Source organism: Primulina tabacum, chromosome 2 (assembly GCF_025594145.1).
Source record: "Primulina tabacum isolate GXHZ01 chromosome 2, ASM2559414v2, whole genome shotgun sequence".
NCBI lineage: Eukaryota > Viridiplantae > Streptophyta > Magnoliopsida > Lamiales > Gesneriaceae > Primulina > Primulina tabacum.
This window is the reverse complement of record NC_134551.1, coordinates 346,768-370,899: the sequence shown is the minus strand read 5'-3', so window position 1 is coordinate 370,899 and position 24,132 is coordinate 346,768. Positions and strand designations below refer to the sequence as shown.

At 35.1% G+C, this 24,132-nt stretch overlaps 4 protein-coding genes across 5 annotated transcripts; 1 reads left to right on the top strand and 3 right to left on the bottom strand.

The window, feature by feature from the left end:
- Window positions 1-3,655: 3,655 nt before the first annotated feature.
- On the bottom strand, window positions 3,656-4,048 carry LOC142537125 (zinc finger A20 and AN1 domain-containing stress-associated protein 11-like). Its single transcript, XM_075642693.1, has one exon. It carries the CDS (start codon window positions 4,046-4,048, stop codon window positions 3,656-3,658), a length of 393 nt encoding a protein of 130 aa, XP_075498808.1.
- Window positions 4,049-5,566: 1,518 nt separating this feature from the next.
- Window positions 5,567-8,281, bottom strand: LOC142537195 (AP2-like ethylene-responsive transcription factor PLT2). Its single transcript, XM_075642748.1, has 9 exons — window positions 8,055-8,281; window positions 7,534-7,939; window positions 7,363-7,445; window positions 7,229-7,237; window positions 7,040-7,128; window positions 6,863-6,936; window positions 6,675-6,725; window positions 6,484-6,560; window positions 5,567-6,371 (listed from the first exon to the last, which is right to left on the bottom strand). The coding sequence occupies exons 1-9, from the start codon at window positions 8,200-8,202 to the stop codon at window positions 5,635-5,637; spliced, it is 1,674 nt and encodes a 557-aa protein (XP_075498863.1). The 5' UTR covers window positions 8,203-8,281; the 3' UTR covers window positions 5,567-5,634.
- A 4,218-nt stretch (window positions 8,282-12,499) lies between these two features.
- LOC142521945 (zinc finger A20 and AN1 domain-containing stress-associated protein 8-like) lies at window positions 12,500-14,504 on the bottom strand. Of its 2 annotated transcripts, XM_075625123.1 has the most exons (3): window positions 14,262-14,504; window positions 13,677-13,707; window positions 12,500-13,291 (listed from the first exon to the last, which is right to left on the bottom strand). In XM_075625123.1, exon 3 carries the CDS (start codon window positions 13,278-13,280, stop codon window positions 12,762-12,764), a length of 519 nt encoding a protein of 172 aa, XP_075481238.1. In that variant the 5' UTR covers window positions 13,281-13,291; window positions 13,677-13,707; window positions 14,262-14,504; the 3' UTR covers window positions 12,500-12,761. The 2 variants fall into 2 exon arrangements, with proteins under 2 accessions (XP_075481238.1, XP_075481233.1); XM_075625118.1 differs by lacking the exon at window positions 13,677-13,707 and having other exon boundaries at window positions 14,262-14,502.
- Window positions 14,505-18,528: 4,024 nt separating this feature from the next.
- Window positions 18,529-19,182, top strand: LOC142537124 (uncharacterized). Its single transcript, XM_075642691.1, has one exon. It carries the CDS (start codon window positions 18,529-18,531, stop codon window positions 19,180-19,182), a length of 654 nt encoding a protein of 217 aa, XP_075498806.1.
- The last annotated feature ends 4,950 nt before the right edge of the window (window positions 19,183-24,132 follow it).

The window sequence follows — 24,132 nt, the reverse complement described above, 5'->3', positions numbered from 1 at the left end:
ATAGCGGCAATACATATATATTAATTATTAATTGTACGCTTAATTTGGTGTTTTGCGATGAGGATTGAACTTGTTCAAGGAATCAAAAATAATGGAAATTCTTAAATGAATTAAAATATAATTAGTCTTTTTGGCTTTACTTGAAATAACCAAAACCAATCAATCAATACCTGTTTTCAGGGATAATTATATTGTTAATTTATACGTAGAAAGAGACATTAAGTTTACATATGATTATAATGAAAATTTGACATCTTTAATTAATTGGTAAATGATACAAATATATTGTGTACATGGATGTGTATTGATATCATATCACACATCATCACTCGCTCAACAATATTATCACATATATCTGAAATTAAACTACAAAAAATTCGTTAATCCATCTGGAATAATCGAACAAATTTAGATATCTCTGGATGAATTATTGGCCCCTGCGATCGTGCAAGCGGATGCTTTCTGTCACCCATTGCTCAAAAATAAAGAAAAGTTGCCTGCATTTCCACTAATTTACATTAGACGAATAATTAAGCGATTGTTTATTTTAAATGTCAAATAGAAACATATGTGGATGGGATGACACACCCCCCACAATAAAGGATAATTGTTTATCATAAAAGTCGGTCTGGGCCTGACCATTAGCTGAAAAAGGCCTACACCACTTAAAATCGATCCTATCCCCTACTCTGCAATTTATTGATCTTCTTCGTTGTGAGTATCGGAATACCCATTTAAGTAAATATATGGTGTTGGTTTCTTTTTGGAAATCATTATTTCATATACAAAGTGTAAGGCCCGAGATTTAATTACTGTAATCAGACGTTGATTAATTGACATGATTGAGGTTATATGAACTTGAATGGAGAAAGCCGGGCGTCGTTGCATTGTGAGCCAAGATTTTGGACAGAACCTCTGGCGCCCGAGCAGTAGCAAATAACCGCCCGAGCGCCAGTGTCGCACAAGAATAGGGTTTGGACAGAACCTGTTGCGCCCGAGCGGTAAAGAGTTACCGCCCGAGCGCCAATGGACAATAGCTAAGTATTCGAGCAGAGTGTTCCGCGCTCGAGCGGTACATTTCAACCGCTCGAGCGCCGCTGAAGTTTTGTGGAAAATCAGCCACGTTTCAATTTCATGCAAAATGATATACATATATATATAGGAAGTGCACGTCATTCCTCTTCAGAATTCTGAGAAAAGGGTTGAGGAGGATTATTGATTATGAAATAATCCTTACGTCTTTTACCTTATAGATTTGTGATTTGCGAAAGATCCGCCCGTCTGATTTTCAATCCGACTTCAGTATTGTGTTCCTATCAACGCAAGCTACAACTGGACGTAAGTTTTGTTACGTTTAGACATGATTTGAAATTATGATATTGTCAGAATTGAATATGAATCAGATATGATGTTTCTGCTACAGTAGGCATTGTATAATTGAAGTTAGATTAAAGAATAGACTGATTATACAATTGTTATGATTTTCAGAGTTAAATTGATTGAGATTTGATATCAGAGTTGAGTTATTACTGATTTTAAGTGTACCGATATTGAGATTAGGAATTGTATTGGTACTGATTATGAATTCTAGTATTATATCTGTGGTGTTGGAATTGACGGGGTTATCGAGACTGTATTGTTATGTCGTCGAAACCTCAGTAGATTGATATTGATTATATCATGATATCGTCGATATGGATTAGACTGTATTTTGATTCGATATCGATCAGATTATGTGTGATTTGAGTATTGATCAGAATATATTTTGAATTGAGTTGCATATTGAGATTGTGCCTATGCGATATTGTATTTCAGATTGATATGGACAGATTGGACTTCGAGACTTCGACTTCGTCAGATCGAGAAGACAAATGTATAAATTAATGTTGAGTTGGGATTGCACAACTCGAGTGAGGTTTGGCTCGAGTTTCCCTAAATCACATACTTTACCTTATTGTATTGATTTGATTGATATACTTGTTCTCTTGATTGATAGATAGCAGGTATTAGACGAGTATCTTGGGACAGAAGTGCCTGATAGTGGTGGGATCGCCACGGGCACATTGCACGATGTCACAAGATAGTGTATTGGCGATAGTACCAAAGTCTGTCACCGGATGATTGGCTATCGATGTGGATAGGAATGTGGCTTTTTCTATTACTGGTGATCGGTACTGTATCGATGTAGATAGAATCGTAACTCTTCTATTACTGATGATCGATATCATATCGATGTGGATAGAATCGGAGTTTCTTCTATTACTGGTGATCGATACTATATCGATGTGGATAGAATCAGAGCTTCTTCTATTACTGGTGATCGATACCCTATCGACGTGGATAGAACTGGAGTCTTTTCTATTACTGTTGGTCGATATGAGAATGCCAACTTCTGGAAACCGGGATCCCTAGACTAGGATTGAGTCTAGTCTTAAATGTGACGTCATGAGTCTAATTGACAGTTATATTGATTCATGTTGATTATGTTCCTTGAATATGGTACATATTGAGTTATGTTCATGATGATGGTACATGTTTAGAATAGGATTTATTCTTGATATGGATTTATATTCTGATTTGAATACATGTTAGACATATCTGTTATATGCGGTTACATTGTTTTTATGATTGCATGTATACATGATTTATAGTGAGAATGTAATTCTCACCGGAGTTATCCGGCTGTTGTCTTGTTTGTATGTGTGCATGACAACAGGTGGAATAGGATCAGGGTCAAGAAGAGAACGAGGCTGGACTAGATAGCGTGGAGATCCGGGCTTCGAAGCAACTTAGGATTCAGCACTGATATATAGTTGAACCTAGTTGAATTCTTGTAGATAGTACAAGATTTGTATGTTTATGTTTAATATGTAATTTGAATTGAATTACATTACGTTTCTGCTTTGTATTTAAAAAAAAAAAGTTAGATCCTGTTTATTATAATTGTTTGAATTATTCCTAAAGACGATTAAGGAATGAATTAGCGTCCGAGTCCCCACACAAAGCCTCTAAGCTAAGCAATAGTAGCACGATACAAACGCAACATTCGCATCTGAAACATACTTTTCCTACCAATGAAAATAAAGTAAATGCTCAAATAATAATTAATAATTTTTTTAATTTGTCGTATTTTTTATGGGAAAAATTATAGTTGAATTATTTTGAGTTTTACTTTTTGAAATTTTTTAGAAATTTTTTTTATAATAGTTTGTAATTTATTTTTCTCAAAATCACTATGTCCATCGAATATAATTTATTCGACAACCATTCTTATTGATTTGTCGTATACATGAGAATAAAGCTCATAATACTTATATTAAAATTTATCTAATAAACTGAAATCTAATATTTCTCAATAAAATAATTATTTTTTTATATTTCTTTTATTTTATTACAAATTTTTTTCTGTTTAACATAAATTTTATTCTCCTAATATATACCTCTTTATAAATAATTAATATAATTATAATATCAAATAAATTATATTTGATTAATTTACTAATTTGATTAAAAAATATATAAATTCGAATAACGAAAACTAAATAAAAACTTATTTTTAACCAATAACAAGATTTATCTTACAAAACAAAAGTATAAATTTTCATTTCAACCGTAATTAGTTCATCAAGATCCTAGATGATCTGATCTTCTTCACTCAAATTCTGATGATTTTCGCTGCTTTGATGACGGGATTCTCCTTCGCGATCGCCTCCCGACCAGCTGCTTTGTAATCGTAGCAGCAATCGTGCCGATCTGAGTATCTATGCTCCCAGCAGAACACTTCCCCGCACCTGCACCGGAAACCCATCAACCCCACCCGCTTCCTGCAATCCGACCCGGAGCAGCGAGAAACCTCCCTCGCTCTCTTCGGCACCCGTTTCTCCACTTGGTCAGGCGACCCCGCGGAGCTGGTTCTCGATGCACCCGCGCTTGACCTGGCGGCCGAGAGCTGCGGCTGAGGCGTGGGAAGGGTCTGCGGTGGTGTACATATGGGTAAGTTTTCGGGTACCTTGAGCTCGGTTTCTTCTTTTTCTCTCTTCTGCGCCATGATTGGTAGTTTGCCTTGCGATGGGGATGGGGAAGGGGAAAGAGAGAAATGAATAGGGATGGGTTGGAAATGTGGAATCTCAGGGATATAATTATGATTGTTAAATAATTGTGTTTAATTTTGGGTACCCTTCATCATTTAGCTTTTTGTGTTGATCATTTCAATTTTCACCTGTATAATGTAAATTTACATGAATTGATAATATTTTTATTACATGTGACATGATTTTATAAAATATTGGGACTACCTTTTCTCTTCGGGTTCCGAATAAAAAGACAAGGGCGCCAATTTTTTTTTTTTTTTTAGGTGCATTTACAATACAAGGCTCTTTTAGCTTAGGGTTTTCTGGAAACAATCGATTGCGTTGGAATATATATATTAATACTATTAATTTTAGAGCCGAAAACATAAAATTTTAATCAATCAATTAAAGAAAACAATTAATTTTGGGTATGAATATTTATCCTATAGCTAGCTGGTAGAAAGCTGACCTGACCTAAAAATATATCAAACAATATCTATATTTTAAATACAGTACAAAATGAAATTAATTTACACACATCAATGATAGTTTAATTGGTGGGTAAATAATTTACTATATGTCATAAAATTAATCAAAGTGGAACCAACAACCTATCATTAATGATTTATAAATATAGAAATTATATTATATTTTGTTTATTTATGTTACCAATTTTTATTTTTATTCTATTTTCTTTGTTATATTTGCATACATGACGTGCTGGTGTGTAAGTGTCACGTTAATATTTAGATAAAAAAAAAAATAGAAATTGAAAGACACATTACTAAAAATTGAATTAGACATGCAAGGAATATAACCAATGCTGAGTAGGTCTCTTGTAAGACGGTCTCACGAATCTTTATCTGCGAGACGTGTCAACCCTACCGATATTCACAATAAAAAGTAATACTATTAGCATAAAAAGTAATAGTTTTTCATGGATGACCCAAATAAGAGATCTGTCTCACAAAATACGACCCGTGAGATTGTCTCACACAAGTTTTTGTTTTGATAGATATACCACAATCAATTGTGCTCAAAATATGTTAATAAATCAATAATTATTATTTCAAATGACTTATAATGATCAAAACAATTTTATTACGCACCGCTATGATAACTTTGCAGTTTATTATTATTTTAACAAACCTACAGCAGTTTAATTTTTAAACAGACATTTTTTAATATATTTTCAAAATATAAAGTTGTATTAATTTCTTCATCTTCAATCAGTAAAAAGCTAGAAACAAAAACACCATCCGACTTGCAAACTATAAAATATATATAGTTTTGAGGACGATATTTTCGAGTTTGAATCCTCTACTGGCTCACAACCCAAGGGTGGATGCCCAGATCCAAATCAGATTATCTTTATACCGTTTTAGAAATATTTTCGCATGAGCCATAATTTTACTTCATAAAGAAAGAAAAACAAAAATTCATTAGTACGTGCTATCGCACTTTTGATCCCCACAAAACAAAATTATCAAAAGCAAAGATAGCAATAAAAACTCTGATTCTTAGCACTGAGTTTTCATTTTTAAGAAATAAAGAGATTTCTCCTTCACTCATTCCACATTGAAAATAAACCAGGATTTGTTGTCTCTTGAACTGTCTCCGCAGACCATCCAGTATATGCAGCAGCCGACGGAATATTCTCATAATCCACTTTCACCAGTGCAACTTCGTTGGCCGAACCCGAACTCGAGCCCATTCCGATAAAATTTCCAGTAAACCCTCCATTACTTGAACTCCCATGATTCTCCATCACAGCAGATGAGGACCCCGTGTTTGTTAGACCATGAAGCATGACTGCATTGTTTTGAAGGTAGTTTCCATACAACTGAGAATTGTTCGAGTTCGTGTTCGTGTGATGGGGGATGCTGTTGTAAGAACATGATTGTTGCTGTAACTGGAGCTGTGTTTGGATGTAATTATGGTAAAGAGACGAGGAATCTTGATTGTATTGTGAAATATTTTGATTTTGCAGAGTGAGAAAAGGCTGAGAATCGAAGGGATGCTGCTGCATTAGGGAGTATGCTTGAAGATGGGAAGCTGCGCTTGGACTGCTGCCATACTGGAAACCTGAGCCTAAAGTTATAACGTCTTCGTGTTTTCGTGATGACTCGATTGCCTGAGCTTCTTTGAGGCGTTTGGCGGCACCTCCTCCGATAGGGAGAGAGTTGCTTTCAAGAATGGCCTTTACATCATAACGATTCATGTCGAAATTGGTGACAGCATTTAAGCCTCGGAATTTTATGGCGGCTATATCGTATGCTTCAGCAGCTTCCTCCTCAGTAGCTGTAAAAAAATTAAACACTCCAATTAATTCGTTTATTCAAAATTTAGCACGAAAAGTATCTATTATGAAAAATCAAGCGGTTATAAAAAAAAGAAATGGAAGAACGCTTACTGAAAGTTCCCAAGTATAGATCTTTGTTTCCAGCAACTCTTCCTATTCTTGCTTGCCACCTTCCATGCTGATGATGCCTGATTAAAAGAATAGAATTCAAAGACTGATTAGTAATTAGTTATGAGGAAAAATGTTCATGATAAAACTATAATAAATTTACATAGCCAAAATAATCATCCATTTTAGACTACCTCGTCACGCCACGATACATGGATGCTCCCCTCGAAAAGCCACTGCTCTTCCTGGAAATATATATCAGTAGTAAACTGCTGCTTAAATCTCTGACGAGGATTATATTTTATGCTTCTATAATCGCACATATTATCAAAAAAAAAATAAAAATTAAGCATGCACTACTCATTATCAGAAATTTGATTACCTTCGGATAGAGGCCACAAATTCTTGTCTGGTCATATGCTTCATCTCTTCTAGTTCCTTCTCGTAGTTATTGATCTGTAATTTAACAGAAATTATGCTATAACTAGCATCATACCTGATATATATATATATATATATATATATATATACACACACACACACACACGAATTTGCGTACTGGGAAATTAGTGGTAGTAGATGTTCCCCAGTATTTTAGGGCAGCAAGATCATAGGCCCTAGCAGCTTTTTCTTCTCTGTCATATCCACCTGTCCGAGAAAAACATATGTAAATTGGACAATTTCAATACATTATATGACTTCACATTACACAAAGTACGTAAATAATCGAGAAACTTAATTGGCTTACCCAAGTACACTGCATCCCATGGGAGAAAAAACAAACAATAAAGAAAGAAGATTTAGTGATCATAGACAAATAAATCAAAGGTAAAATGTAAGAAGAAAACAAAGAATCAAGTTACGAATTTAATTAATGAAAACCTTGACGCCCTTTTCTCGATTGCCCTTCCCTTCTGCAACTATTATCCCACAGATGGGCTTCATATCTCCCCGTCCACCTGTGCCTGTAAGACAGAATTAGCCTTCAAACAACCATATCCAAAAGTGTAAGTTATGAGAAAAAAATGAAGGGATATATATAGAGAATCCTACCTTGTTACACCTCTATATATCGAGGTTCTTTGGCCAAACGTGTCTAAGGTCCTCCTAGGGGCAGCCTCAACAATACTGGTGTCACTATTTTCTGCAGTTGCAGATGCTGTGGCAATGGTCTCGCTAGTACTTGAACCCTTACTGCCGCTGCCCATGGAAAGCGTCAATTGTTGCATGTTACAAGCATTCTCTTGCAGTTTTTCATAGTTCGTGGTGGAGGCCAACAAGTTGTGTTGAACTGGCACCAGGCTGTTGCTCGAAAACAGGTAATCGGAATCGCTCGATTGGATTTGATCGTTATAAGGTATGAGCTCTAAATGGCTGTCGGATTTGCTCACTCCAAGGAAATCAGCAACTTTTGGGACTTCATTGCTTCCTTGGGTGTTGAACAAATTCCACTCATATGCTATATAACAATCAATATTGTAAAAAATGAAACATGTATAATTAGTATATGGCTATCAAAAAACATCCAATTAGGGTTTAAAGAAGATAAAGAATATTGATCAATAACGACTTACCTTGGCTTTGAAATGGAGTTTCATTGATACTGTCACTTACTAACCCTAAAGAAAAGTGATTAGACTGAGATTGTAAAGAAGGATGAGTGGGAGAAAATGGAAATGAAAGCCAGTTGTTGGGATTCATGGCGCCCTTCTGATCCTGCATATTCCAAGATCAGAAAGAATTAAAATCAACTAAAATATTTAAAAATTTAATCGGAATAAAAGGGCAGAAAAATCAAGAAACTGAGGAATAGTTAACCTAACGAAGAGAAGGAAAGATCGAAATGTAGCCTCAACCTATAAATATATATAAATAAGCGTGTCTGTATGTGTATGTATATATGAGTGTGTATGTATGTGTATGTATATATGAGTGTGTATGTATCTGAAATTCAAAGAAGCATATACATAAACTCCAATGACTCCACCCCACTTGGTTTATTGGGACTCTCTTCCTCGTTTTGTGCAAAAAATGCCACCCGAAAACCCAGCATTTCAACAACACAAAATCATCTCAAGGACAAATAAATTACTTAATCAACCAGCTGTAAATATGACTAAATTTAAGCCCAACATTAAAGAATGACAGTTATATGAATATATGGAACATTTAAAAAATCAATATGGAAGTATATTTTTCATGGTCCAAAGCTCAAATGCATGCGTCAAAGCTAAACATGCATGTACATGCTATAAATAATATTCATGAATTTCGTAATATTAATATTAAAACATTAAGAGTATAGTCATATATCCTATAAAAAAAATATGAGAATCACCCCGTTATCAAAGAAATAGGTACGTACGAGATTAACAAAAGTTTAAAGATTTTGTTTGGATTTTTCTTGGTTGAAATATGTTGACCGTAGAATTGGAAATCGGACTCGTCAAAATAGGCTTAATTTAAAATAGTTACTGTTAAATATTTATTTAATATTTGCATGTTCTGTAGAGTAATCTAAATAAACTAGTAAGAATTAAAAAGTTTCATGCGGTACTTATCCCCATAACTGTAGTTTGAATGAAACTTTGATTCTGTGCCTTCTGTCTTCCACTCACTGATTCGGTCAAATGAACCAATTTCAAACTAATTTTATATCTTCCTCAATATTTAAAAACTAATGCAAGATTCAGATATCTGTTATCAATCAGTGCGAAATCTATTTCCTTTCCACTACAAATTCTTTCTGCATCTGATAGAATGATACGTTTATATACCTTTATGATAAAACATACCATTTTTTAAAAAAACAAAATCTTATTTTATATGTATAATTTGAGCCTAGATGATGAATTCGTATGATCAAGTAGAGACAGGACCCACGTCTCTCGCTTGCTGCTGTACTTTTTTAACACAAACCTAGCTAGCAAGCATGAAAACTCCCTAAACCCTATTAACAGATAATTAAAGAATGAAATTATAAAGTAAGTACACAAGAAACATTTAAAAACTCAGCCCATTAGTTAAATTTGTCCCTTCTTCTTAACAAGCAACATGTTATTAAATCACCAGAAACAAGAAAGTGTACTGCTTGCTGCAAATGAACCCTAAAATCATTAAAAAAATTAATACTAAAACAGATTAACTTACTATATATAAAAAGCTGACTTACCCAGAAGCAAACTCTGGAAGACTCTTAACATATAGCTATGTATATTATAGTATCATTGATCATACGCAAAAGGTTGATTTTCTTTTTTTCTATCAAAATCTGTATATTTGTATGGTTATGCGGCGGTGTATATTCTTGTCTATGTATATATCTATGTGCGTGTAAATTATCTTGAAAATAGTGAAGTGAGGCATCGTAAGTTGATGAAGGAGAAGCATTTATTTGTTTAATTAATTCGGGGTGAAAAAAATTAAGTTGTTTTCATCTGTTTACAGTTGGACAGATCCCCACGCCGATTCAGGTTTTGCGGTAAGGTTCATAGGAATCTGACGGCTTCGTGTCGGTGCTGTTGTTGCCTTTCTTGAATAACTTTAATTGGCTAAGGGAAAAATGATAAAAAAAAATTATTAGAGGGAATGTTAAAAATCATAAATTTAAGAGAATAATTCATAAAGTTTTAAAAACATTGGAAAAATATGATATTCAAGTGAAATTGGCTGCTGTGTCGGCAACCATTATCAACGATCTCTTAAGTAGCATGTATTGGTTTTAAACCTAAATAGAACCCAAATATCATTCTCAATAAATAAATAAATAATCACGAAAACACAAGTTATGAATTTAAATTTCTTATATAAATTAGCAATAATACCTCCCTCTTATTCATTTACTAGAATCAAAGATACAAAAATTTAATACAATTCACATATCATCCTTCTTCTTTTCTTTTTTTGCCTTACAAGTGCAATTTTATTAAATATATACTCCGTATCTGGGATTTTGTTCACTGAGTGGAATATATTTGAAAACTGCAAGAATTCTAAAAGTTCATGCAAATATGTTTGATCCAAGAAACCTGTAACTAAATTCTGAACAACTGAAAATCAAGTCTATCTGATCCGCCGCAGAGCCATTAACAAAGCCACCAGCTGGATCGTCAAAAAAAATTAAGTCTCACCCATGTTTAATTTTTCTAAATTAAGTTTTTGATTAAGTTCAAAAGTACATCTGAAATATTATTACCGCATGCATGGGAACTAGAAGCAGCAGCTAGCAATGCAACCACTTGACGAATAATTATATCACTGGAAGCAGCAGCAGCAGCATGCCTGATCAAGATCATTCAAAGTTACTTAAAATTAACTAATAATTAATGAAAGAGATGGAGGGTAAAATTGGAAGTTTGAGGCGGACAAGATTGATAGTTTCCAAGACTGGGAGGAAACGCCGGGAAAGTGCTCGTGTCGCATCGAAATGCATGGACCATTTTTATTAATAATACTTCTCAAAGTTTAAACCTTAAATGGATTGTTGATTTCATCTAGGGTTATGGTTTTAGGGTGGTCTTCTTGGGGACAAGAAAGTGAAAGGAAGGAGGCTTCTGAATGTGCATACACTCGCGAAAAATAACAACAAGCTCATGTTTTCTGTATAATTCTTTCAAAAAATGGCTCTTTTATATGTAGCATCTTCTCGTATGCTCGACGATTTACTCTGATGTCAATTTGTCATGCATCCACCCTTGAAAATAATAATTACATACGCTATTTTATCAATCATCCATCGCACTATATTTTTATTAATAGTTTCAAAACCTTTTGGCAAATCAATGTAGGAAACGTTTTTTGCACCTTTGCTGTATTTCAAGGAAAATTAAAATTTTCCCTTGTAAGTCTTCTATTTCTTATTTTTAGTCATCTAAGCTTTCAAGTTATATAATTTTAGTCCAATAAGTTAGTCATTGTTTTGTAATTAAATGCCACAAATGGTAAAAGGTTCCTAAATTAAATAAACTTAGGAGAATTTGATTTAAAAAAAAATACAGAGTAAATGGAAATGAATTTTTCTTGCTGAAATCAAAATAATAATATATAAAAAAAATCTTTTGAATTAATGAGTGTGAATGTTAAAATGAATGTGGGAGAATAGATGTGTTAATGTAATGTGTATTTGGCATGTGAACCCTACGATTTTCGATGAGGTGATGGGTGTTATAATACCCACGAATGCGGGTGTTCTTAAAGTAATGCCAAGCATGCATGTGCAAGGCAGTGTCTAGTTTTACGCGATTAAATATTATTATTTATTATAAGCTATCAGTTGAAGAGCTGCAAATGTTTGGATGGATCCTAGACTGGTGGTAGGGGAAAGAGATATGCTAAATTTATTTAGTTAATGAAAAGATAAATTGATATATAATTTTTCTTAAAATATTTGGTGGCTGTTAATATCTATTTGAAATGCATTTCATGATTTTAGAAATCCTAAAATTGAATGGTTTATATAAACTAATATATTTGTTCGTTTATACACAAAGAATAATGTTTAATAAAAGAATGTTCCATGTCTAAAAGCTTTGGTAAGTTCTATTTCATCTTACGTACGTACCCAAAAATCGAAATACATATATATTTTTGTTTAGATAATATCATCGATCCTTTTACGGATATAAATCTTATACCAACTAGGTTCACAAAAGAGTTGCATTAATAGTTTCTTTGGCTTCAATTTGTTTCCCCTTAAAACAATTAAGCTTTAACGACTTAACTTGAGTACAATATTAAAATTGTGTTCGAATTGAAAGATTTTAAGCAATGCTATCTCAAACTTAATTCATGTTCTGTCTCATGTAATGTCCAGCTATCAGGATCCGCCTCATCTATGGTCATCGAGAATAATCAATTTGGTGAATGTTTCTAGGGTGGGCAATGACAGTCGTTGCAGTAAAAATTTTCTTCTTCATATCGTTGGATCGGCGGATCATGAAAATGAAATAATTTATTTTACTTTTGTTATCTCAAAACTTTTGGTTGAAGGTCGACATGCAGTGCAGCAAAGTGGGATATCTGAGAGTAGAAACACTGCATTAGACAAATGAACATCATATACAAGGAAACTGACCCAGAGAAGCGTTATTAAATAGAATGAGACATATAAAACCAGACATAGTGTTTTCTCCACACATCAATACGCACAGGACTAGAGAAAGTGGAGCCGGCAAGCATGATTCTTTATTCTTGAAGGTGTGAATAATTGGGATCTGATACGACAAGCATGCGACTGGGAGTTGCTCCTTTAGGAAGATCAGAAGAGCCACAAGAAGAAACTTCTAGATTTTATCGAGCTTCTCTGCCTTGATGATCGGGTTGGCCTTCGCTATAGCATCCTGCCCTGCACTGCGATAATCGAAGGGGCAGTCGTGTTTGTCAGAATACCGATGTGTCCCGCAAAAAATATTACCACAACGGCAGCTAAATCCAGTCAGGCCAACCCGTTTCTTGCAACTGCTGCATCGACTAGGACCCTCTTTTGACTTAGGATTGACAGGCACAACATAATTCACAGCATTGACTGATGCGACAAGTTTTGCCTCCCCTTCTACCAAATCAGTTTGTACATTTGCCAAATCTACAAGTGAAGATTCATTATCATTGCCACTGGATGATCCTTTGACGATGTTTTCTAATGATGATGCCACGAGTTGAGCTTGTTCTTGTTTTGATATCAGATCCTTGTAACACTTGGAGCACATGTTCATGTTCGCTGAACTCCCAAAGAAACCACAGTTATTAACACATAGAATAGGGCCTTCTGGAGCAGTCCGGAATCCCATTTCGTCATGTTCCATCTTGATAATTTCTGCAGCATTGAAGAAACAAATGTTTGTAATATCGTAATACCGTGAATACGCTATAAACGATAAGCATTAGTATGTGAAGATGGATTTAGAAACAATAGCGTATTAGAAGAGTCCATAGTTCCAAACTGTAGCTCGAGTGTCAAAACCAACAGTGAGCGTTTTGATACTTAGGCTGTAGGTTGGAACATTTCCAGGGTAAAAATCAAGTTCAAAACAAATCATAATAAGCCTCATTATTCAAATAAAGTCAATTTCACGTCTCTAATATCTTTAGCCACTTTGGAACTTTTGTTCTGATAAATAAAGACAAAATAATTTACATAAGTACTGCTGAATTAACATTTAACAATTAATAATATATCAAACCACAATTCCAAGTCTTACCATTTAATCAAACCAAATCACCACTCCAAGCCTGATGGAGAATCAAACGGAACCATTTCTCAGATAGAATAATATATCAAAGCACCAACTCAGAGATAAATGAAAGATTCAAGCTTTACCCAAAACATGTTCAAAACACACAATTTGGCCTAATATCCTCGAAAAGTAACAAAATCCCAGTTCACAAAGTCTCCAATTCCAATAAAATGAACCGCAAAATAATCAACACAGATAAAGACGCAAAATAATCAACACAGATAAAGAAGCCAGAGTTTCTTTTTTCTTTTCGTAAAATCAAACACAATATGGTAAAGGTGGTCTTAATTAAATTACGAAACATTGACAAATCGCGAACGCAAAGGAAGCAAGGTAAATATACACACCATAATTCAAAGCAGAAAAATTAAATCCAACGCCCAAACCTTTCTCAGGCATCCCCACTTACAACATATAGGTAAAGGGGGAAAACCCAAAACAAAATAAACCATATTCGACAGATCCATCCACGATGCTACAAAAACAGACATAACATCACAAAGTAGACATAAAAAGAGAAGAGGAGAAAATTCAGAAGAAAAAACCGACCTTGAAATGCAAGAGACAGGAAAAGAAAGAGCTTTTTCTTGTTTTTGGCAAAGCTCACACGAATTTGTTGAACGAAATTATTACCGGCGAAAAAATGAAGGCAATTAATATGTATGATAGAATTTCCCAAGTTGTCAAAAAACGAAAGGGAAAAAAGGAAGGAAGAAGAGTATTGCTTGGACTTTTCCTTTGCAACTATTCTCCAACGAACGATGTTTCTCGATTAGGTGAAGTGTGTGGATTGATTCATTCTTATTTGTAGAAGAAAGAAGTTACGGGGAAATTTTTGTTATATTATTTAAAAAATTTATAAATTAGCGTTAATGCTTTGTCCGTTCACAAGGTTTCTAAATTTTATTTTTCGTGGATCAATTTTTGTTTAAAAAAGACGATCAAGTTTTTTTTAAAAAAATAAAATCATTTTATTTTATTTTCCTATTTGAGTTGATAGTTATTTTTTAATAAGGGCAAATAACATCATCACCCCAATAAAAACTCCAAAAAAGTAAAAACTACTTACAAATAATATCCTTGAGTTTTCCTAATATAAATTGATGTTGCTCGGATCATACGCTTCGAAATCAAGAAACAAAACAAGAGTGTTAGAAGGGGGGCCGGAAGGTTGTTCCGGCGTAGCCCCTCCGACGCTCAAGTCAGAGAATAGAAAACTGAGAGAGTAATGTGTGTACTGAGAGAATGTGAATATATGAATGAATGAACAATGGACGGAACCTAGTATTTATAGGAGAACGGTAGAGTCCTGATTTGGTAGGTTTAGATCTTGAGAATCTTATAAGATTTGAGTATATCTTGTGCCAGATTTGGTTAGATCTTTAATGGGCTTTACCTTTCTGAGCCTTGATTTTTGTGGGCTATGCGCTAATGCTTAAATAAGAGCTCTTGCAGGTACGAGCCGGCCTGGGGTCTGGACCCATTTGGGAGCTCGGCTCGGGAGCTCGGCCGAGGTGTCTCCAATCACACCGATACAATAATCTGGGAGGTCGGCTCGACTTCACGTTGGGAGGTCGGCATGGGAGCTCGACCTTGGGAGGTCCGTCGAGCCGACCTCCCAGATTATTGTATCGGTGTGATTGGAGACACCTCGGCCGAGCTCCCAAATGGGTCCAGACCCCAGGTCGGCTCGTACCTGCAAGAGCTCTTATTCAAGCATTAGCGCGTAGCCCACAAAAATCAAGGCCCAGAAAGGTAAAACCCATTAAAGATCTAACCAAATCTGGCACAAGATCTAACCAAATCTGGAACAAGATATACTCAAATCTTTTAAGATTCTGAAGATCTAAACATACCAAATCAGGACGATTTTATAGATTTTTATTTGTGATACATGTCAATCATTCTCATATTTACAATAAAAAAATAATAATTTTGATATTAAAAATAATATTTTTTCATGCATTACTTAAATAAAATATCATTATCGTCGTCTTATAAAGACGTAATTCATGAAAATATCTACATTAAGATTCCTAAAGTTTTCTGACATGAAAGACAGAGAGACACTATGACAGTGGCAATGATCATTTTCCCCTAGTTGCTATTGTCAAGGTGAACTTTACTGATTAGCAGGTTTTAATCAATGAAAAGAAGAGGAATACAATTGAAAACAACTATGTCATGGCCAATAGGCATTATCAGAAAGTGCAGAATATCTAGTAAAATGATATCTCAAGTTAATGATAGAAGGACATAAAGTTTCTGAGGAAAATATCAACAGTACTTTAAGTAGAAAACACTTCACAGATGGGAGAATGTAAGATACAGTGGGTGATCCATGGCCAAAAGGTCGATGAACCAGTACTTTTGAGAAAGTGATTTTTTAGGTTGAGGGAGGGCAAAGAGATGAAGGACCAATGGTCTCTTGAAACAAATAATTGGAAAAAAGAGCACTTTCAAATGCTCAAAGAAATGAAGTGAAGAGGCCTCAATTTTTTTTTCTCCCAATGTCAGTACCTACTGATCAATGTCAGCATTTGAAACATGCAAAATTTCCAAAACCACGCAATCAGACGGAAAAGAGGATATTATTAAAAGAGAAAGCAGCTAGACATATAAAAAAAGTTGATGAATCTGGAAAGGTAAAAGAACTTATGGAGAAAGACTACTAAAAATACGATTGAGGAGGATGAAGATGCGATGTTAGAAAAAGAGGCTTGTGAAGTTCAACGAATTATTTTAAAAGTTTGACAAATTATAATATATTTGGATTGTACCGCTGGATCTCTCCTACAGCCCCATGATGGTAGGAACCAAGTTGGGAAGATTATAGCAAAAGATAATTATTTGAAATCATCTGCTGCTGTGCTTTATAAGCCAATGGTTTAGCCCGTTATTAAAGAGATATATGATTGAATAGAGCGAGTAGGTAAGGAGATGACTGCAATCTCCACATGGAAAACCACATTGCAACAGCTGATAAGTGAAATTCAATGTCAAGAGTTGTGAGATATTGATAGTGCAGATATGATACATAAAAGTGAGGCAAATGATAAAGAAAAGCAACAGAGTTGCAATTGGAATATTTGTCTATGGCTTGTACTCATATGGATGATCATAGTCGTCCATGTATTTAAGGTATTTTAATTTTCGTTGACAATTTATATGAGAGGTTGATGAATATACTGTGGAAAAACAGGCTTTCGAGTCACTTTCATTATGAACATTTTGTTTTGATCAAATAGCAATCATTGTTTATCAACTGGTTCGGGATATGTTCATATTTTGATTTGATGTGCTACTTATATTGGAGATATTAAACTTTATTTCGCATTGCATGGAAACTGAAATTTTTGGGAAATTATGCCATTTTAAGTCGTTTTGAGTAAGATCTTGAACTTTGTGGGAACTAGGTTGTTAAACAACTTTTGTTGTGTGGACATTGATTTGACCAAATTACGGCTTTAGATACTTAGGCTAATTTGCTTTGTTTTTGTTTTGTTTTTTTTAATGGTAGTACTTAGTACAAAGATGATATGAGATCATAAATTGGAGCTTATTGAAACTTTGATTCGTGAGGTTATGTGTTTTTACTTGGAGACGTTATTGCTAATTGGAGATATCCCCCAAGCTTTCTTTGCTATGATGGTGAGGTTATTAAGAGGATGGTTATTTTAGTTATATGGTGATTTACTATATCATATTTAGTTACAAATGTGATGGTGCTTTTGACTTTCAATATCATATTCACATGGTGAAATGCCACTGAGAGAGGGGATATAGTGTAAAAAAACGATGTATATGTTGGTTTTGAAATATATGTGTAAAACAAGTCATTTGGTCGTTTTTTTTTTTAAAAAAAATTGGTAGCATTTCTCTTGAAAATTGTACATTCCGTAATCTCAAGCATATTGAAAGTAATTTTATTTCTTGATATATTTTCCTTTTTTATCTTTAATATTTTGCCTTTCTAGACATGAGAATAATCTCGAAATTGATGATATGATCTCGTATAAATTCAATATGTGATATAAGACTATATTTGATATGACTCATAATATTTTTAAGATATGATATCATAATATCTTTAAGATATGATATCACAATATCTTTAAGATATTATCCTTGTTTTAAAAAGAGTTTGTTTCCTAATGAAATTGGGTTTCTATGTTAAATAGGACTCAAAGGAGAAGAAACGATAGAGAGGGACGATATAGAGCATAAAACTTTCGGAGAGACAGAGATGCATTTGTACGAAGAAAATATTTTCTGATTGAAGCAATCTCGCGTCGTTGATAAAGTGTTGCTGTGAAGTGCTGACAACATCTGAAGACAACACCTAATCACTGTTTTGATTAGTGCGCTGATTTTTGAAGACTTTTTCACTTCTCAGTTGATGCATCCTATGTATTTTGGTTATACGGTTTGTTAGAGGTTTATGATGCAATTTGTTACTCGCCTTAATAAGGGAGTTGTTTTATTCTTTCACTAGTATTGGTTTTTGTAAACTTACAAGTTTTTCTAGTGAATTATTTTGCCCTGAGGCACCGCTTATACTTGTGCATAATTTATCTCTCGTATCTCGTATTGTTATCATTCAAGTTGCGTGTTAGTGTGTTAAACTATAATTTTCGCTGCATGTTGTCTTGGGTGTTACAACACCTACGCACAACACCTACATTCTGATACACACAACACTCACCCTCGTCACATTCACTCTGTGGAAACGGAACTTTCAATTGGTATCAGAGCCTCCACTTGACGCTACTAAGTGAGATCCTGTTTTGTTTTGTTTTCCAGGTGGAAAAGTATCATGGAAGCATCAACAAACACTGTTTTTAGACCTCCCGTATTGGATGGATCAAACTATGCATTATGGAAAGTAAAGATGAGGGTTTTTATTAAATCAATTGAAGAAAGAGCTTGGCAGCGTGTACTTGATGGTTGGAGTCCACCAAAGATTGAGGATGCTGATGGAGACACTCGGCTCAAACCTGAAAGTACATGGACAATCGATGAAGTGCAAACGTCAAATTTTAATTCCAAGGCTCTCAATGCTATATTCTCGTCTGTTGACACAAGGATGTTTAGTTTAATCACCAATTGTGTTTGTGCCAAAGAAGCTTGGGATATACTTCAGAAACATTGTGAAGGATCCGAGAGTGTGCGTAAAACTAGGCTAAGGATGGTGGCATCAAAATTTGAAAGCCTGAGAATGGAGGACAATGAGTCTATTCTTGAGTATGATAGTCGGTTGAGACAATTTTCTAATGAAGCTCACAGTCTTGGAGATCCCATGTCCAATGAAAGATTGGTGAACAAAGTTTTAAGATCTCTACCTGAGAAATTTAATGTCAAAGTTTGTGCAATTGAAGAATATAAAGACACTTCAACATTCAACCTGGATGAATTAATGAGTTCCCTCAGAACTTTTGAGATGAATCTTGATTTACAAAAGAAGGAATAAAAGGAAGACAATAGCCCTTGAAGTTTCAACTGACTCTTATGATGAAATCCTTCAAATATCTAAAGAAGTGAATGAATCTGATTTAGATGAAGATTCTATCTCTCTAATTACTAAAAAATTCAGTGAATACTTGAAGAAAATGAGAGAGAAGAAGAAAATTGGACAAAAATCTGTGTTGCCCAATATCACCACTTCTGCAAAAGCTCAAAAGTTTACTCCTATGAAAGGAAAATTTCGACCAAAAACTGAATTGCAAATCCAATCAAATGTCAGAAATTTGGACTCAGTACAATGCAGAGAGTGTTCTGGATTTGGACACTATGCCAATGAGTGTGCCAATCGACTTCGGAGAAACAAAGGCATGGCTGTCACTTTGAGTGATGAAGAGTCTGATGATGATCAAGGATCAAATGAATCTGAAAATCACACATCGTTGTCTGCTGTGATCAAGGAGAAGCGTTCAATGCAAATCAATCCTTTGGGTGTTGCCACAGGTGTTGCAATACCTGGTCGCAACATCTCGTCAAATTCAGTGTGTCTTAATTCTACAACCCTTGGTGAATCAAGTCAGTCTGAAAACCAAGAAGTAGATGATGATGAAGTCACTCTGGAAAGTGTGCAGACAATGTATGAAGAATTGTATGAAGACTGGATCAAAAGAAATAAAGTGAGTGCAATTCTCTCCAAAGAGAACACTGAGCTGAAGTCATAAGGATCACGACTTGAAGTAATCTTAAGCAAGAAAGATCTGGAATTATGCAAAGTCAAGGAAGAGCTTGGAGAAGCAGCTCAAATTCTTGCGAAGCTTAATTCAAGTTCATCCAAACTTGATTCACTCTTGATGATTGGAAATAATGACAAAGCTGGACTTGGTTATACGAATCACCAGTTTGAAATAGGAGAGTCTTCCAACACTGAAAGAAAACCAACTGTCTTTGTCAAAGGAAGTGCTGAAATCTCGAATGCTACATACACTGAAAAAGGTGTTTCATCAAAGAGGCAAATATCTACAAAGAAGTCCAAGTCCAGAAAACGCCACTTTATCTGCCACTATTGCTTTAGACCTGATCATATCAAACCCTACTGTTTTAAACTGAGAGATGACTACAAAAGATGGGAATCTGAACAGGTGTTGCCACAGGTGTTGTACAACACCCGGCGTAACACTGCCAATAGGAAACCATCGGTAAAAAGGGTTTGGGTGCCAAAGGCTAATATTCAATGTTCTGTTATTTATACTTCGTTAAAAACTAACATTGCAGGAATATGATACTTTGACAGTGGCTGTTCACGCCACATGACAGGTTCTAAAGACTATTTGACTGACTATGTTGAACTAAGGAATGAACATGTGACGTATGGTGGAGGTGCTAAAGGAAGAATAGCTGGCAAAGGGACCTTGAATGTTGATGGACTGCCTAGTCTACACAATGTGCTTTATGTCGAAGGACTTAACTCAAACTTAATAAGCATAAGTCAACTTTGTGATGATGGTTTACATGTTAAGTTTGATAAAGACAATTGTGAAGTTTTTGATAATACTGATACATTGTATTTTGACAGGTACAAGGTCGGCTGACAATTGTTATCAACTTGGAGAGGACCCTGTGTGCAATCATTCAAAAGTGAGTGAACTAAACTTGTGGCATCAAATATTGGGTCATGCAAACTTCAAGACATTAAAGAACCTTGGTAAGTACGATGCTGTGAGAGGTATGCCTAATTTATCCTCTGGAATTCCTTATGTTTGTGGTGCATGTCAAAAGGGTAAGCAAACACGTGTTCCCCATCAAGTGTTGCAACACTTTGGGACAACACGGTGTCTTGAACTCTTGCACATGGATCTTATGGGTCCAATGGAAGTGGAAAGCCTTGGAGGTAAGAAGTATTCATGTGTTTGTGTGGATGATTTCTCTCGCATTACATGGGTAAGTTTTCTTAGAGAAAAATCCGACACATTTGCTGTTTTTAAGAAATTACATGCTAAGATTACTAATCTACATGATTTGAGGGTTGGTAAGATAAGGACCGACCATGGTAAAGAATTTGAAAACTCACACTTTATATCATTCTGTGAAAAGAGAGGGATAACTCATGAATTTTCGGCCCCTAAGACTCCTCAACAAAATGGAATAGCCGAAAGAAAGAATAGGACACTGCAAAAAATGGCTAGGGTCATGTTGAGTTCAAAGAATATTTCAAAACGATTTTGGGCCGAGGCCTTAAACACAGCATGTCATATTTCAAATCGTGTGTACTTAAGGAGTGGTTCTACTGTGACATCCTATGAAATCATCATGGGAAATAGGCCAAACCTGAAGTAATTTCATGTTTTTGGGTGTGTATGTTATGTTTTGAATGACCGAGACCATCTTGCAAAGTTTGACTCTAAAAGTGACAAGTGTTTATTTCTTGGTTATTCATCCAATAGTCGTGCATATCGCGTGTATAATCTCAGAACAAGAACGACTATGGAATGTATTAACGTTGTTTTTGATGATCTTGTAGATCTAACGGGAAAAACAATCGAGGATGATATTGATGGGCTACTGAACATAACTGAGACATTGCCTAACACAGATGTTGCACCCGGTGTTGTAACACCTGAGACAACACCTGCACTGACAGAATCAAATGATGAACCAGGAGAGTATACTGAAAATGATGATGTTGTAACCAATGAAGGGATTGATATTCCCAGTAAGATTCAGAAAAATAATCCATCATCTCAGATAATTGGATAAGCATTTGGAGGAATGCAAACTAGAAGAAAGGAGAAGGTAGATTATCGGAAAATGATGAGTCTAGTATGCATGACTTCCGTATACTCTCAAGTAAGCCATTCTTGTTTTGTTTCGCTCATTGAACCCAAAAATATAAATGAAGCCTTAAAAGATGAATTTTGGGTTGATGCGATGCATGAAGAACTTGAACAATTTGTTAGGAATGATGTGTGGGATTTGGTTCCCAGACCTGATAATATGAATGTTATTGGAACCAAATGGATTTTTAAAAACAAAACTGATGAATCTGGGATTGTTGTGAGAAATAAAGCTAGGTTAGTTGCTCAAGGGTATACTCAAATTGAATGAATTGATTTTGATGAGACATTTGCCCATGTTGCCCGGATTGAGTCAGTCCGACTTTTACTTGCTATCGCTTGTCACATGGACATAAAACTATATCAAATGGATGTGAAAAGTGCCTTTTTGAACGGCATTTTGAATGAAGAAGCTTATGTAAGCCAACCTAAAGGGTTCGAAGATCCAAACCACCCGAACCATGTCTACAAGTTGAAGAAGGCACTTTATGGACTTAAACAAGCTCCACGAGCATGGTATGGTAGGCTTACTGAATATCTGCTTGACTTAGGCTTCAAACGAGGTGAGGTTGATAAAACCCTTTTTATTCAAAAATCGAAGCATGATATTCTTGTGTGTCAAATTTATGTGGATGACATCATTTTTGGTGCTTCTTCTCAAAAGCATGTTGATGAATTTGTTAAATGCATGTCTACCACATTTGAAATGAGCATGGTAGGAGAATTAAGTTTCTTTCTTGGATTGCAAATTAAACAAATGCATGATGGTATCTTTCTGTGTCAACCCAAGTATGCCAAGAATTTGGTGAAGAAATTTTCTACCGAGAACACTAAACACATGAAAACACCAATGGGGTCGACTGAAAAATTGTCCAAAGACGATGTTGCTGCAGGTGTTGACAACACCCAGTATCGCAGCATCATAGACAGTCTTCTTTACTTAAGTGCAAGTCGTCCCGACATCATGTTTAGTGTATGTTTGTGCGCCAGGTACCAGGCTGATCCTAAAGTCACTCATTTAAAAGCTGTCAAAAGAATTTTGAGATATATAGCTGGGACAGTTAACTTAGGTTTGTGGTACACCAAAGAAACAAACACAAATCTAGTGGGGTTTAGTGATGCTGACTGGGCTGGAAATCTAGATGATAGGAAGAGTACCACTGGAAGATGTTTTTATCTAGGTAACAATTTGGTGTCATGGTATAGTAAAAAGCAAAATTGTGTATCTCTGTCCACTGCTGAATCTGAATATGTTGCAGCTGCTAGCTGTTGTTCACAACTTTTGTGGATGAATCAAATGATTAAAGACTATGGTTTCAACAGTGACACCTTAATTGTATACAGTGACAAATCAAGTGCAATTGATATTTCAAAAAATCCAGTACAACACTCTCGAACGAAACACATAGACATTAGACATCATTTTATTCGAGATTTGGTTGATAAGAGTACAATTCGAATGGAATTTGTTAGAACTGAGAACCAACTGGCTGATATTTTTACAAAACCATTGGATTTTGAGAGATTTTCCAATCTTAGGAAGTCTCTCAGCTTGTGTGCACAATGATCACTCACGGATGTTGTCCTCGGTGTTACAACACCTGTGGACAACACTTAGCATGCATGTGCATTTTATTTTTAGGATGCTAGACATATTGCATACATCCTGTTTTGTGTGAAGCCTGTACAAGTGAAGGATACTGAATGGTGTGCTCTCAGTTGTGAATCAAACTTTCTATCAAAATTTTCTAAAGTATGAAGTGTGCTCAATCTAAGTCATTAAGCTGTGAGGATGTTCGTGTACCACATGATCTTGTTCAATGTAGAAAATGACTTAGAAAATTCTTGAGCAATAAGGTGAAAAATAAAAAAGAAAAAAAATTGTTGTTTAGAAGAAAATGGAAAAAAGATACCTAGAGGAGTCCAATGAAGACCGTTCTTCTAGTGTGGGAGCTACCACTTCTAATTCAAAATACAGATGTAAAAAGCTACCTAGAGGAGTCCTATGAAGACCGTTCTTCTAGAGTGGGAGCTACCATGTCTGAATTAAAAATGTTCAAAAAAGTTTGAGTCCAACTTGTGAGTGTTGCCAAGAGGTGTTACCAACACCTGAGTACAGACTGATCACA

Bases quoted from the DNA above. Each gene is read 5' to 3' on its own strand.
- LOC142521945 (XM_075625123.1), bottom strand. From the start codon at position 13,280: ATGGAACATGACGAAATGGGATTCCGGACTGCTCCAGAAGGCCCTATT.
- LOC142537195 (XM_075642748.1), bottom strand. From the start codon at position 8,202: ATGCAGGATCAGAAGGGCGCCATGAATCCCAACAACTGGCTTTCATTT. The intron at 7,940-8,054 runs GTAAGTCGTTAT...ATTGTTATATAG, and splicing joins AACTCCATTTCAAAGCCAAG to CATATGAGTGGAATTTGTTC. The intron at 6,726-6,862 runs GTAATCAAATTT...ATATATTTCCAG, and splicing joins TTTGTGGCCTCTATCCGAAG to GAAGAGCAGTGGCTTTTCGA.
- LOC142537124 (XM_075642691.1), top strand. From the start codon at position 18,529: ATGGAAGCATCAACAAACACTGTTTTTAGACCTCCCGTATTGGATGGA.
- LOC142537125 (XM_075642693.1), bottom strand. From the start codon at position 4,048: ATGGCGCAGAAGAGAGAAAAAGAAGAAACCGAGCTCAAGGTACCCGAA.